At 46.2% G+C, this 14,662-nt stretch overlaps 1 protein-coding gene across 1 annotated transcript in view; it reads left to right on the top strand.

Moving 5' to 3' along the window:
* The first annotated feature begins 3,226 nt into the window (after nucleotides 1–3,226).
* The window catches only part of AKAP8 (A-kinase anchoring protein 8), a 37,556-nt gene continuing 26,120 nt past the window's right edge, over nucleotides 3,227–14,662 (top strand). Inside the window, exons 1-6 of the mRNA XM_083881955.1 lie at nucleotides 3,227–3,284; nucleotides 4,525–4,563; nucleotides 5,458–5,490; nucleotides 7,412–8,183; nucleotides 11,889–12,390; nucleotides 13,747–13,993. Coding sequence (XP_083738081.1) covers nucleotides 3,266–3,284; nucleotides 4,525–4,563; nucleotides 5,458–5,490; nucleotides 7,412–8,183; nucleotides 11,889–12,390; nucleotides 13,747–13,993 — 1,612 coding nt within the window. The 5' untranslated portion in view covers nucleotides 3,227–3,265. The remainder of the gene's footprint in view (nucleotides 3,285–4,524; nucleotides 4,564–5,457; nucleotides 5,491–7,411; nucleotides 8,184–11,888; nucleotides 12,391–13,746; nucleotides 13,994–14,662) is intronic.

The raw sequence follows: 14,662 nt of genomic DNA, 5'->3' as shown, positions 1-14,662 counted from the left end.
TTTGGGGATTTCTGGGAAAAAAATGAGATTTTGTTGGGGGTTTTTGGAATTTCTGGGAAAAAATTGGAATTTTATTGGGATTTTTTTGGTTTTGGAAGTGCCAGGAAAAAAGAGGGAATTTTGGTGGGGTTTACTGGGGATTTCTGAGGAAAAAATGGATTTTTTTGGGGTTTTTTTGGGATTTCTGGGAAAAAAAATAGAATTTTTTTCTGGGAATTCTCAGGAAAAATAAGGAATTTTGTTGGGTTTTTTTCTTGGGAATTTCTGGGAGAAAAAAGGAATTTTGTCAGATTTTTGGGGGGATTTCTGGGGAAAAAAATTGGAATTTTATTGGGATTTTTTGGTTTTGGAAGTGCCAGGAAAAAAGAGGGAATTTTGTTGAATTTTTGGGGGGGGTTTCTGGGGAAAAAATGGAATTTTTTGGGGTTTTTTTGGGGATTCCTGGGAAAAAAATGGGATTTTGTTGAGGTGGTTTTTTTGATTTCTGGGGAAAAAAATGGAATTTTATTGGGATTTTTTTCTGGTAATTCCCAGGGAAAAAGAAGGAATTTTGTTGGATTTTTGGGGGGAATTTAGTTGGACTTTTATTCTTCGGAATTTCCGAGAAAAAAAAAAAATGGAATTTTATTGGGGTTTTGTGGGAATTTCTGGGAAAAAATAGGAATTTTAGTGAATTTTTTTCCCTTGGGAAGTCCCAGGAAATAAGAAGGAATTTTGTTGGGGTTTTTTTGGTGAATCTGTGGGAAAAAAAATGGAATTTTATTGTTTTTTTTTTTTTTTTTAATTTCTGGGAAAAAATTGGAATTTTAGTGGATTTTTTTGGGAAGAATTCCCAGAAAAAAAAAAAAAAAAAAAAAAAAAAAAAAAAAAAGGAATTTCATTGAATTTTTGGGGGGTAAAAATTCCCATTAAAAAAAAGGAATTTCATTGAATTTTTTAGACAATTCCCAAAAAAACCCTCAAATTTTTTTTAGAGAATTCCCAAAAAATTCTCCAAAATTGAACAAATTCTCTCCAATTTTTGGGATTTTTTTCCCTCCCAAACCACCCCTTGATCCCATTTAGTGTTTTATTCTTTAATTTCCAGGTGAATTTAGTGGAAATTTCCCCCAGAAAAGAAGATTTTCCGGGTGGGACGAGGCTGGGCTTTGTCTCCTGATATTTCTGAGTTTTTTTCCAGCTTTTCCTGGGCTTTGGGTCCCTTTTTCCTGAATTTTTCCTGCTGTTTTTTCCCTGGTTTTTCCCTGTGTTTTTTCCCTTTTGGTGCCATTTGTGTCCCTTGTGAGAAACCCGAGTTTTGTGGATTTTAAAGGACTCACCTCAAGCTCAGTTCGGCTCTTTTGTGCTTAAAAAACACCAAATTCACAATTTTTGGGGGTTTTTTGGGGGGTTTTTATTTCAATTCTGGTGTTGGGGGGGTTGGAGTTGGGGGGAAATTCAGGAATTTGGGGGAATTTTGGGTTTTTGGGGGTTTGGGGAGGGTCAGGTTGGGGTGGGAGGGGAAATTCCTGCCAAAAATAGGGAAAATTCCTTCAGGAAAGGGAGAATTCCTGAAAAAATGAGGGAATTAATGCCAAAAATAGGGAAATTCCTGCCAAAATAGGGAAAATTCCTTCAGGAAAGGGAGAATTCCTGAAAAAATGAGGAAATTAATGCCAAAAATAGGGAAATTAATGCCAAAAATGAGGAAATTCCTGCCAAAAATGGAGAAAAATCCTTCAGGAAAGGGAGAATTCCTAAAAAAAATGAGGAAATCAATGCCAAAATAGGGAAATTCCTGCCAAAAAAGGGAAAATTCCTGCCAAAAATGGGAAAATTCTGCCAAAAATGAGGAAATTCCTGCCAAAAATGGGAAAAATTCCTTCAGGAAAGGGAAAATTCCTGCCAAAAACGGGACAATTCCTGCCAAAAATGGGGAAATTCCTTCAGGAAAAGGGACAATTCCTGCCAAAAATGGGGAAATTCCTTCAGGAAAAGGGACAATTCCTGCCAAAAATGGGGAAAATTCCTTCAGAAAAGGGAGAATTCCTTCAGGAAAGGGGAAATTCCCACCAGGAATGGGGAAATTCCTGCCAAAAATGGGGAAATTCCTTCAAGAATGGGGAAAATTACTTCAAGAATGGGGAAATTTCCTTCAGGAAAGGGGAAATTCCTGCCAAGAATGGGAAAATTAGTTCAAAAATGAGAAAATTCCTGCCAGGAATGGGAGAATTCCTTCAGGAATGGGGAAATTCCTGCCAAAAATGGGGAAATTCCTTCAAGAATGGGAAAATTAGTTCAAGAATGGGAAAAAGCCTTAAGGAATGGGGAAAACTCCACCCAGGAAAGGGGAAATTAATGCCAGGAATGGAAAATTTCGTGCCAAAAAAAAGGGAAAATTCCTTTAGGACTTGGGAAATTCCTGCCAGGAAAGGGGAAATTCCTTCAGGGATGGGGAAAATTCCTTCCAAAAAAAGGGAAATTCCTGCCAAAAAAGGGGAAGTTCCTTCAGGAATGGAAAAAAAGGATGGGAAAAAGGGATAGAAAAAACTATGGAAAAAATTATTGGAAAAGGACAGAAAAATAATGGAAAAATAGGGGGGGAAATGGAAAAAGGGATGGAAAAGGATGGGGAAAATGCTGGGGAAAGGGATTTGGGGACATTTTGAGGGGATTAGGGGACAATTTGAGGGGATTTGGGGACATTTTGAGGGGATTTGGGATCACTTTGAGGTGATTTGGGGACGCTGACGGGATTGGGAGACACTTTGAGGGGAATTGGAGACGCTGTGAGAGGATTTGGGGACATTTTGAAGAGATTTGGGGACCCTGAGGGGACTTGGGGACACTCTCACTGAGGGGCTGGGGACACTCACTGTGAGACAGTGGGGACATTGTCACTTTGCGGGGCCTCTCCGGGGCCATTTCGAGGCCATTCCGGGCCCATCCCGGGGTCAGTTCGGGGCCGCTCCGGTCCCATCCCGGGGGCTCAATGGCGGCCCCGCCTTCCCCTCACCAGGCAAAGGGCGCGCCCCGCAGCGCCGTCCAATCAGGAGCCAGAACGGCTATGATTGACACGCCGTGCCCTCAGGACGGAAGCGCCTCCACCAATCAGATCATGGGCGGGAACCAATCTGACCAATGGGAGCTGGAGGCGGGCCGCGCTTCTGGGGAGATTAACCAATCAGAAGCACTGTGGGCGGGGCCTGGCGACAGTAGCGCGCGTGCGCAGCGGTTGCGGCGGCCGGTGAAGCGGCGGCGGCGGCGCCGGGCGGAGGCAGCGGAGATGGAGCCGGGATACGGCGGTAGGTGCGGGGCGGGCCGGCTCTGCGGTGCTGAAGCTTCCCCAGGGTGGTGGTGGCTTATTCTCGTCGCTACCTCAGCACCGGCTCCGTTACCGGCGGGTGGTGGAGCGGGGGGGGGGGCTCCGCCACAGCGGGAAGCGCAACACCCGCCCCCCGCATGAGGCAGCGACGCCGCTGATTGGCTGAGCTCCACGTCACTCACCGCTAGGGCGGCGCTGATTGGCTGAGTGCCACATCACTCACCGCTAGGGCGGCGCTGATTGGCTGTTGGGGGCCTGGGGGGGTCATGCCCTGACGGGGGGGCGGAAATGGCGCCGGGCCCATTTCTGGAGACGACACAAAATGGCGGCCGCGGCCCCGCCCCCGCCGCCTGTGCCTCAGTTTCCCTCAGCCTGATCCCTTCCCACCGAGGAGACACCGAGGGGAGTCCCGTATCCTCTCCCTGGGGCTCCTGTGTCCCCTTCCCGGGGCTCCTGTGCCCTCCCCAGGACGTGCCGTGGCCTCTCCTGAGGGGATTCCTGGCCCCCCCTCGGGGGGATCCCCTTGGAGTCCCCGCCTTGGTTCGTCCTCTGGATCTCCCCTGGAATTCCCTCCTGGATCCCATCAGGATCTTCTCTGGAAATTTCCCGTGGATTTTTCCTTAGGATTTCCCCTGGAAATTCCCCTGGATCCCCTCAGGATTCCCCCTGGAATTTCCCTCGAATTTCCCCTGGATTCTCTCAATATTCCCCTGGATTCCCCTGGGATTTCCCTCAGGATTCCCCTGGAATTTCCCCTGGATCCTCTGTCAGGATTCCCCTGGAAATTCCCCTGAATTCCCTCAGGATCTCCCCTGGAAATTCTCCTGGAATTTCTCCTGAATTCCCTCAGGATTCCCCTGGAATTTCCCTTGGATCCCTTCAGGATTCCCCTGGAATTTCTCCTGGATTCCCTCAGGATCCCCTTGGATTCCCCCTGGAAATTCTCCTGGATCTCCCCTCAGGATTTCCCCCAGAATTTCCCCTGCAATTTCCCCTGGATCCCTCCTGGAATTCCCTTGGATTCCCTGTCAGGATTCCCCTGGAATTTCCCCTGAAATTCCCTTGGATCCCCTCAGGATCCCTCTTGGAATTTCCCCTAGATTCCCTCTGGAAATTCTTCTGGGTTTTTTTTCCTTGGGATTTGAGGGCTGAGATTTGGGCTTTGGGAAAAGTGGAAATTTTTCTTTTCCTGCTGAATTTTCCCTTTTTTTCCCCCTCAGGTTACGGCAGCTGGAGCACCGGGGCCAGCGGCGCCCAGGGTGAGTTTTCCTGGAGTTTTTCCTGAAATTTTCCCCTTTTTCCTTCCCCTTTTCCTTTTCTTCTTCTTTCCCCCCTTTTTTTCCTCTTTTTCCCTCTTTTTTCCCCCATTTTTCCCATTTTTTCCCATTTTTCTCTCCTATTCCCCCCCCCATTTTTCTCCCATTTTCTCCCCCATTTTTCTCGTTTTTCCCTTTTTATCCTTTTTTCTTCTTTTTCCCCTTTCCCATTTTTCCCTTCCTCCTTCTTTTTTCTCCTTTTCCCCTTTTTTCTCTTTTTCCTCCTTTTTTCCCATTTTCCCCATTTTTCTCCCATTTTATCCCCCATTTCCCCCCCTTTTTCCCTCCCTTTTTTCTCCATTTCTTTCCCATTTTTTCTCCTTTTCCCCCTTTTCTTCCCTTTTCCTTCCCCTTTTCATTTTTTCTCCTTTTCTTCCCTTTCCCCCCATTTTCCCCTTTTTCTCCCTTTTTCTCTCCGTTTCCTTCCCCTTTTTTCTCTTTTCCCCCTTTTTTCCACTTTTTCCCCTTTTTTCCCATTTCTCCCCATTTCTCCTCATTTTTCTCTCATTTTTCTCCCCTTTTTCTCCCTTTTCCCCTTTCTCCCCTTTCCTCCCTGCTTTTCCCCCTTTTTTCTCTTTTTTTCTTTTTTTCTTCCTTCCCCTTTTTCTTTCTTCCTTTTGTTCTCCTTTTTCCCCCTTTTCTCCTCTTTTTTCCTCTTTTTTTTCTCCCTTTTTTTCCCTCCTTTTCCTCTTTCCCCCCTTTTTCCTCATTTTTCCCATGAAAATTCCCATATTCCCGTGAAAAATTCCTGGTTTCCCATGAAAAAAATCCCCTTTTTCCCTGAAAAATTCCTGTTTTTCATGAAAATTTCCCATTTTTTCCCTGTTTTTTCCCCAGGTTCCTACGGCACGAACGCGACGAGCTGGCAGGGTGAGTCTGAGGGGATTCCTTGGGAATTCCTTGGGAATCTGGGAATTTCCAGAGCTCCTTCCCAAATTCTTCATCTTGCTTTTCTCCCTTTTCCCATTTTCCTCCTTTCCCCCCCCCATTTTCCTCTTTTTTTCCCTCATTTTCCCTCATTTTCTTCCTTTTCCCCCCCATTTTCCTTCTCTTTTCACTTTTTCCTCTTCCCCACCTTTTTTCCCATTTCCCTCCCTTTTCCCTCTGTTTCCTCCTTTTCCCTCATTTTTCCCTCCTTTTCTTCCTTTTCCCACCTCATTTTTCCTCATTTTCCCCTCCATTTTTCTTCCTTTTTCCCCACTTTTTCCTCTTCCCCACCTTTTTTCCCCTTTCCCTCTTTTTTCCCATTTTTTCTCCTTTTCCCCTCCCTTTCCTCTCTTTTTTTCTATTTTTCCCTCCCTTTTCCTTCCTTTTTCTATTTCTTTTTCCTCTTCTTCCTATTTTTCCCTCATTTTCCCCTCCTTTTCCCCACTTTCCTTCCTTTCCCTCCCTTTTTCCCTATTTCCCTCCCTTTTCCCCTTTTCTTTACCTTTTCCCCCCATTTTCCCTCCTTTTCCTCCCTTTTTCCTCTTTTTCCCCCTCATTTTTCCCTCCCTTTTCCCCCTTTTTTCCTCTCCTTTTTTCCCCCTTTCCCCCTCCCTTTATTCCCCACTTATTCTGTGGCTTTTCCTGCTGGGATCCCACCCCTCAAATTCCTTAATTCTCTCCTTAATTAACCCCTAATTAATGAATCAATCACTAATATACCCCATTAATCTTTTAATTTCTCCAGCCTGTGAAGGCTCTGACTCCAAACCCAACATTCCCAAAACTCCCCAGATTCCCTTGGAATGATCCCAGGATTTTTCCTGCTGGGATCCCACCACTCTAATTAACCCCTTAATTAATCCGTAATTAATGAATCAATCCCTAATTACCCCTTTAATCCTCATTCAGTCTTCCAATCTCTGAAGGCTCCGACTCCAGAGCCAAAATTCCCAATTCCCAAAACTCCTCAGATTTCTTTGGAATGATCCCAGGATTTTTCCTGCTGGGATCCCACCCCTCAAATTCCTTAATTCCCTCTTTAATTAATTCCTAATTAAAGAATCAATCCCTAATTGAAGAATTAACCCCTTAATCTCGTTTATTCTTCCAGTCTGTCAAGGCTCCGATTCCAATGCCGAAATTCCCAAAACTCCTCAGATTTCTTTGGAACAATCCTGGGACTTTTCCTACTGGGATCCCACCCCTCAAACTCCCTAATCCCTCTCTTAATTACCCCTTAATTAATGAATTCATCACTAATTAACTCCTAATTCATTCCATTCATTTTTCCAGTCTGTCAAGGTTCCAATTCCAACGCCGAAATTCCCAAAACTCCCCAAATTCCCTTGGAATGATCCTGGGGTTTTTCCTGCTGGGATCCCACCCCTCAAATTCCTTAATCCTCCATTTAATTACCCCCTAATGAATTAGTCAATCACTGATTACCTTCTAATTAATCCCATTCATTTTTCCAGTCATTCTATTCATTCCTCCAGTCTGTGAAGGCTCCAACTCCAGAGCCAAAATTCCCCAAACTCCCCAAATTCCCTTGGAATCATCCCGGGGTTTTTCCTGCTGGGATCCCACCCCTCAAACTCTTTAATGCTTTAATTCCCCCCTTAATTAACCCCTGACTAGTAAACCAATTGCTAATTAACCCGTAATTAATCAATCAATCCCTAATTAATCCCATTCACTCTTCCAGTCTGTCAAGGCTCTGATTCCAATGCTGAAATTTCCAAAACTTCCCCAAATTCCCTTGGAATCATCCCGGGGTTTTTCCTGCTGAGATCCCACCTCTCTAATTTCTTAAACCCCCTCTTAATTCCCCTCTAATTAACCCAATTCATTAATTAACCCCCAGGCTACGAAGGCTACGAGTTCTACACCCCGCAGAGCTCGGCGGCCTCGGGCGGCTCCTACAGCTACGGGGGAGGAGCCGCCGCGTCCTGGGACACCCCAAAGGCTGCAGAGCTGGGCCTGGGATCCACCGAGGGATCCACCGGATCCGCCTTTGCCTCGGGATCATCCTCGGGAGCAGCTTTTGCATCTGGGAGCGCCTTTGGATCGGGAACTGGAGCCTCTTATGGATCAGGAACTGGGACTAGTTATGGATCGGGATCGGGATCTGGTTATGGATCAGGAACTGGTTATGGATCAGGATCTGGGACCAGCTTTGGATCAGGATCTGGAGGCACTTATGGAGGATCTGGAGGCACTTATGGATCAGGATCTGGGAGTGGTTATGGATCAGGATCTGGGAGTGGTTATGGCTCAGGATCCTCTCTGGGATTGGGATCTGGAAGCACCTTTGGCTCAGGATCCGGAACTTCCTACGGCTCCGGCTCCGCTCTGGGATTGGGATCCTCCGGCTCCGCTCTGGGATTGGGATCCTCTGGCTCCTCGCTGGGATTGGGATCCTCTGGCTCCTCGCTGGGATTGGGATCCTCTGGCTCCTCTTTGGGATTGGGATCCTCTGGCTCTCTGGGACTGGGCTCCTCTGGCTCCTCTCTGGCTCTGGGCTCCGGGGAGGCCCCGGGCTCCAACCCCGACTCGCTCATTGCCAAGATCAACCAGCGCCTGGACCTGCTGGCCAAGGAGGGCTCGGGGAGTGACGGCAGAGAGGAGCACGACAGGTGAGGCTTTGGTCTCTGGTTTTCCTAAAATTTCAGGGTTTTTCCCAAAATTCCAGGGTTTTCCCACAAGTTCTCAGTGTTTTTCCTGAATTTTCAGTGTTTTCCCCCAGATTTCCAGGGGTTTTCACAAAATTTCCAGTGTTTTTTTCCTCAAAATTCAAGAGTTTTCCCCCCAGATTTCCAGTGCTTTTCCCAGAATTCCAGGGGTTCCCCCCAAATTTCCAGGGGTTTTCCCAAATTTCCAGTGATTTTACCCAAAATTTCCAGAGGTTTTCCCTAAAATTCCAGTGTTTTTCCTGAATTTCCAGTGGTTTTTCCCAAAAAAGGTGCAGGAGATGGCAGTGATGGCAGAGAGGAGCACGACAGGTGGGGCTTTGGCCTGAATTAGCCCAAATTTCCAGGGGTTTTCTCCAAGTTTCCAGTGTTTTTCTCAAAATTTCTAGGGTTTTTCCCCAAATTTTCAGTGGTTTTTCCCGAATTTTCAGTGGTTTTTCCTGAATTTTCAGTGGTTTTTCCCGAATTTTCAGGGATTTTTCCCTGAATTTTCAGTGGTTTTTCCCAAATTTTCAGGGATTTTTCCCTGAATTTTCAGTGGTTTTCCCCAAAATTTTCAGGGAAATTTCCCCAAAATTTTCAGGGAAATTTCCCCAAATTCCAGGGGTTTGCTCCAATTTCCAGGGGTTTTCCCGAATTTTCAGGGGTTTTCCCAAAATTTCCAGGGTTTTTCCTGAATTTTCAGTGTTTTCCCCCAGATTTCCAGGGATTTTCGCGAAATTTCCAGGGGTTTTTTTCCTCAAATATCAGGGGTTTTCCCCAAAATTCCAGTGTTTCTCCCCAACATTTTCAGGGTTTTTTTACGGAATTTTCAGTGGTTTTTCCCGAATTCTGAGGGGTTTTTCCCGAATTTTCAGGGGTTTTTCCCTGAATTTTCAGTGGTTTTCCCCAAAATTTTCAGGGAAATTTCCCCCAAAATTCCAGGGGTTTGCTCCAATTTCCAGGGTTTTTCCTGAATTTTCAGTGTTTTCCCCCAGATTTCCAGGGATTTTCGCGAAATTTCCAGGGTTTTTTTTCCTCAAATATCAGGGGTTTTCCCCAAAATTCCAGGGTTTTTCCCCAAATTCCAGGGGTTTTCCCCAAAATTCCAGTGTTTCTCCCCAAAATTTTCAGGGTTTTTTTCCCCCCGAATTTTCAGTGGTTTTTCCTGAATTTTCAGGGGTTTTTCCCAAATTTTCCAGTGTTGTTCCCAACATTCCAGGGTTTTTTCCCAAATTTTCAGGGTTTTTTCCTGAATTTTCCAGTGTTTTTCCCAAAAATTCTAGCATTTTTCCCCGAATTTTCAGTGGTTTTTCCCTGAATTTTCAGGAGTTTTTCCCTGAATTTTCAGTGGTTTTCCCCAAAATTTTCAGGGAAATTTCCCCAAAATTTTCAGGGAAATTTCCCCAAATTCCAGGGGTTTGCCCCCAAATCCCAGTGTTTCTCCCCAAAATTTTCAGGGTTTTTTTCCTGAATTTTCAGTGATTTTTCCCAAATTTTCAGTGGTTTTCCCCAAAATTTTCAGGGAAATTTCCCCCAAAATTCCAGGGGTTTTCCCTAAATTTCCAGGGGTTTTCCTGAATTTTCAGGGGTTTTCCCAAAATTTCCAGGGTTTTTCCTGAATTTTCAGTGTTTTCCCCCAGATTTCCAGGGATTTTCGCGAAATTTCCAGGGTTTTTTTTCCTCAAATATCAGGGGTTTTCCCCAAAATTCCAGGGTTTTTCCCCAAATTCCAGGGGTTTGCCCCAAAATTCCAGGAGTTTTTCCCAAAATTTCCAGGGTCTTCCCAAATTTCCATTGATTTTTCCCAAAATCCCATCGATTTCTTTCCAAAATTCCAGGGGTTTGCCCAAAATTCCAGGGGTTTGCTCAGAATTTCCAGTGTTTTTCCTGAATTTTCAGTGTTTTCCCCCAGATTTCCGGGGGTTTTCGCAAAATTTCCATTGGTTTTCCCAAAATTTTTTAGGCTCCAAGAATAAGCTGGAAACTCAAGATTTAAACCCCCTCAAATCCCGTTTTTCCAGGCTCTAATTCCCCTTTTTATTCCCATATTTTCCAGTCTCTAACCCCGATTTTTATTCCCATTTTTTTCCAGCTCTTTCCGCTTCAACTCCTTAGACTCAGGGCTCAAAATTCCCTTTATCTCAAAATTCCAAAGGATTTTTAACCTCCAAAAAACCACTAAAAACTCGGGATTTAAACCCCTCAAATCCCATTTTTCCAGGCTCTAATGCTGATTTCCATTCCTGATTTTCCATCATCATTTGCCCCTCATCCCCAGCCCTGATCCCCATTTTTATTCCCGATTTTTATTCCCATTTCCCAGGACAGAAAAGGGATCCCTGCCCCTCATCCCCAACCCTAATCCTGATTTTCATTCCCGATTTTTATTCCCATTTTTCCAGGATAAAAAAGGATCCCTGTCCCTCATCCCCAACCCTCATCCCCATTTTTATTCCCAGTTTTCCAGGCTCTAATCCCAATTTTTATTCCCATTTTTCCAGGACAGAAAAGGGCTCCCTGTCCCTCATTCCCAGCCCTAATTCCTATTTTTATTCCCCATTTTTATTCCCCATTTCCCAGGATAGAAGAGTGATCCCTGCCCCTCATCCCCACTTTTATTCCCATTTTTCCAGGCCCTAATCTGGAATTTTATTCCCATATTTTCCAGGCTCTCATCCCCATTTCCATTCCCATTTTTCCAGGATAGAAAAGGGATCCCTGTCCCTCATCCCCAACCCTCATCCTGATCTTTATTCCCAGTCTTTATTCCCATTTTTCCAGGCTCTAATCCCGATTTCCATTCCTGATTTTCCAGGATAGAAAAGGGATCCCTACCCTTCATCCCCAGCCCTGATCCCCATTTTTATTCCCAATTTCCATTTCCATTTTTCCAGGATAGAAAAGGGATCCCTGCCTGTCATTCCCAACCCTCATCCCCATTTTTATTCCCATTTTTCCAGGATAGAAAAAGGATTCCTGACCCTCATCCCCAACCCTAATCCTGATTTTTACTCTCCATATTTATTCCCAAATTTTATTCCCAGTTTTCCAGGATAAAAAAAGGGATCCCTGCCCCTCATTCCCAACCCTCATCCTGATTTTTATTCCCCGTTTTTATTCCCAATTTTCATTCCCATTTCCCAGGACAGAAAAGGGATCTCTGCCCCTCATCCCCATTTTTATTCCCAGTTTTCCAGGCTCTAATCCCCATTTCCATTCCCATTTTTCCAGGATAGAAAAGGGATCCCTGCCCCTCATTCCCAACCCTCATCCCCATTTCTATTCCTGAGATTTTCCAGTCTCTAATCCCGATTTTTATTCCCATTTTCCTAAGATAGAAAAGGGATCCCTGTCCCTCATTCCCAACCCTCATCCCCATTTTTATTCCCGATTTTCATTCCCATTTTCCTAAAATAGAAAAGTGATCCCTGTCCCTTATCCCCAACCCTCATCCCCAGTTTTATTCCCGTATTTTCCAGGCTCTAACCCCTATTTTCATTCCCATTTTTCCAGGACAGAAGAGGGATCCCTGTCCTGTCACCCCCAACCCTCATCCCCATTTTTATTGCTGATTTTCCAGGATAAAAAAGGGATCCCTCCCCCTCATCCTGACTTTTATTCCCATATTTTCCAGTCTCTAACCCCGATTTTATTCCAATTTTTTTCCAGCTCTTTCCGTTTCGACTCGTTCTCGTCTCTGGACTCTCGCGGTTCCCGGGAGCCTTTCCGGAGCGGCTTCCCCTTCCCTGGGGGAGCCCCGGGAGAGCCCCCCGAGCCCCGGGAGCTGCTCCCAGCCCGTTCCTGCTCCTCGTCCTCGTCCCCCCGGGGCTCCCTGGGGCTCCTTCCCCGCGGGGGCTCCCCCAGGAGCCGCTCCCAGCCGCGGGGGCGGCTCCCCGAGTTCCCTCCTCATCCTCCTGCCCATCGCTGGGGCCCGGAGCTGCCCTTCCCCCGGCACAGGGCGCTGCCCTCGCTCTTCTCCCAGGCCCTGGTGCCTCCTGACTTCCCCCCCGGCCCCGGGGACTATCCCGGGGACTATCCCGGCGATTATCCCGGCGATTATCCCGATTATCCCGCGGATCTGGGGGTGTTGGGGGTGCCGGGGATGGGCCGAGCCCCGTTTGGGATCAGGAGGAGGGACAGGATGGGGCTGCCCTGGAACGGCCTGCACGTGGTGAGTAAAGATTATTGCCTTTTTCATGCTTTATTTTCACAGTTTTTCCCACTTTTCCCACTTTTTTCCCACTTTATTTCCACTTATTCCCAGTTTTTCCACTTTATTTCCACCTTATTCCCACTTTATTCCCACCTTATTCCCAGTTTTCCCACTTTTTTCCCACTTTATTTCCACTTATTCCCAGTTTTTCCACTTTATTTCCACTTTATTTCCACTTTATTCCCACTTTATTCCCACCTTATTCCCAGTTTTCCCACTTTTTTCCCACTTTATTTCCAGTTTTTCCCAGTTTTCCCACTTCTCCCCACTTTATTCTCCCTTTGTCCCACTTTATTTACGGTTTTTCCCACTTTAGTCACGCTTTAGTCGCACTTTTTTCCCTACTTTTCCCCACCTTACTTTATTCTCACTTTATTCCCACTTTATTCCCACTTTATTCCCACTTTTTCCCACTTTTTCCCACTTTATTTCCCATTTTCCCCACTTTTTCCCCACCTTAGACCCACTTTTTTCCCCACTTTTTCCCCCCTTAGTCCTCCTTTTTCCCACTTTATTCCCACTTTTTTCCCCACTTTTTTCCCACCTTAGTCCCCCTTTTTCCCACTTTTTTCTCCACTTTTTCCCACTTTTTCCCACTTTTTCCCACCTTAGTCCCACTTTATTCCCACTTTATTCCCACTTTATTCCCCACTTTATTCCCACTTTATTCCCCACTTTATTCCCACTTTATTCCCCACTTTATTCCCACTTTATTCCCCACTTTATTCCCCACTTTATTCCCCACTTTTTTCCCCACTTTATTCCCACTTTTTTCCCACTTTTTTCCCACTTTTTTCCCACTTTTTCCCACTTTTTCCCACTTTTTCCCACCTTAGTCCCACCTTAGTCCCACCTTAGTCCCACCTTAGTCCCACTTTATTCCCACTTTATTTCCAATTTTTCTGAGTTTATTCCCACTTTTTTCCCACTTTTTCCCACCTCGGCTCTCTCCCCCTGCAGGGCCGGCACTGAGGGAACCCCTGGGCTTTTCCCCTTGTACAATTCCCATTTTTCCCCAATTCCTGGGATCTCTCCCCTCCAAACCCCAATCCCTGAGTGACCCCTGGGATTTTCCTCTTCCCAGAACTGAAATTCCCATTTTCCCCATTTATTCCCTGTCTCTCTCTCTCCCCATTCCAGGGCCGGCACCGGGGTATTCCCTGGGCTTTTCCCCTTGTGCAATTCTCATTTTTCCCAATTCCTGGGATCTCTCCCCTCCAAACCCCAATCCCTGAGTGACCCCTGGGATTTTCCTCTTCCCAGAACTGAAAATCCCATTTACTTTTCCCCAATTCTCTGGATTTCTCCCCCCAGGGCCGCCGTCGGGGCGCGCGGGGCCGCTCGGGGCCGCGCTGGGAGCCGGAGGGGCCGCGCAAACGGAAACGCTCCCGCAGCGGGGACAGCCCCGGGGACACCCCCGGGGACACCAACCCCGGGAATGACCCCGAGAACCCCGGGAATGATCCCGAAAACCCCGGGAATGAGGCCGGGAATGAGCCCGGAACCGACGGGAACAGGGACGGGGAGGAGCCCAAACAGCCCGACAGCGACTCCGAGCACGGTAACGGCTCTGAACGGGGATTTCCAGCCTCCTGTCCTGGATTTTCATCTTCCTTTCTGAATTTCCATCTTCTTTTCCTTCATTTCCATCCTCCTTTCCCAAATTTCCATCCTCCTGTCCCACATTTCCCTCCTCCTGTCCTGGATTTTCATCTTCTTTCCTGGATTTCCATCCTCCTTTCCCACATTTCCATCCTCCTTTCTGGATTTTCATCTTCCTGTCCCACATTTCCATCCTCCTTTCTGAATTTCCATCCTCCTTTCCCACATTTCCACCCTCTTATCCCAAATTTCCACCCTTTTATCCCAAATTTCCATCCCCTTTTCCCAAATTTCCCTCCTCCTTTCCCACATTTCCCTCCTCCTTTGCCAAATTTCCACCCTTTTATCCCAAATTTCCACCCTTTTATCCCAAATTTCCACCCTTTTATCCCAAATTTCCCTCCTCCTTTCCTGAATTTCCATCATTTTATCCCACATTTCCCTCCTCCTGTCCCAAATTTCCCTCCTCCTGTCCTGAATTTTCATCTTCCTTTCCTGGATTTCCATCCTCCTGTCCCAAATTTCCATCCTTCCTTTCCTGAATTTCCCTCCTCCTTTCCCAAATTTCCAGGTTTTTTCCTCAATTTCCAGCTTTTTCCCCTTTCTTTTTTCCCAGGATTTTTCCTGG

Source organism: Zosterops lateralis (assembly GCF_965231275.1).
Source record: "Zosterops lateralis genome assembly, chromosome: 36".
Classification (NCBI taxonomy): domain Eukaryota; kingdom Metazoa; phylum Chordata; class Aves; order Passeriformes; family Zosteropidae; genus Zosterops; species Zosterops lateralis.
Note: the sequence above shows the minus strand (reverse complement) of the source record. Positions and strands in the feature narration are given on the sequence as shown.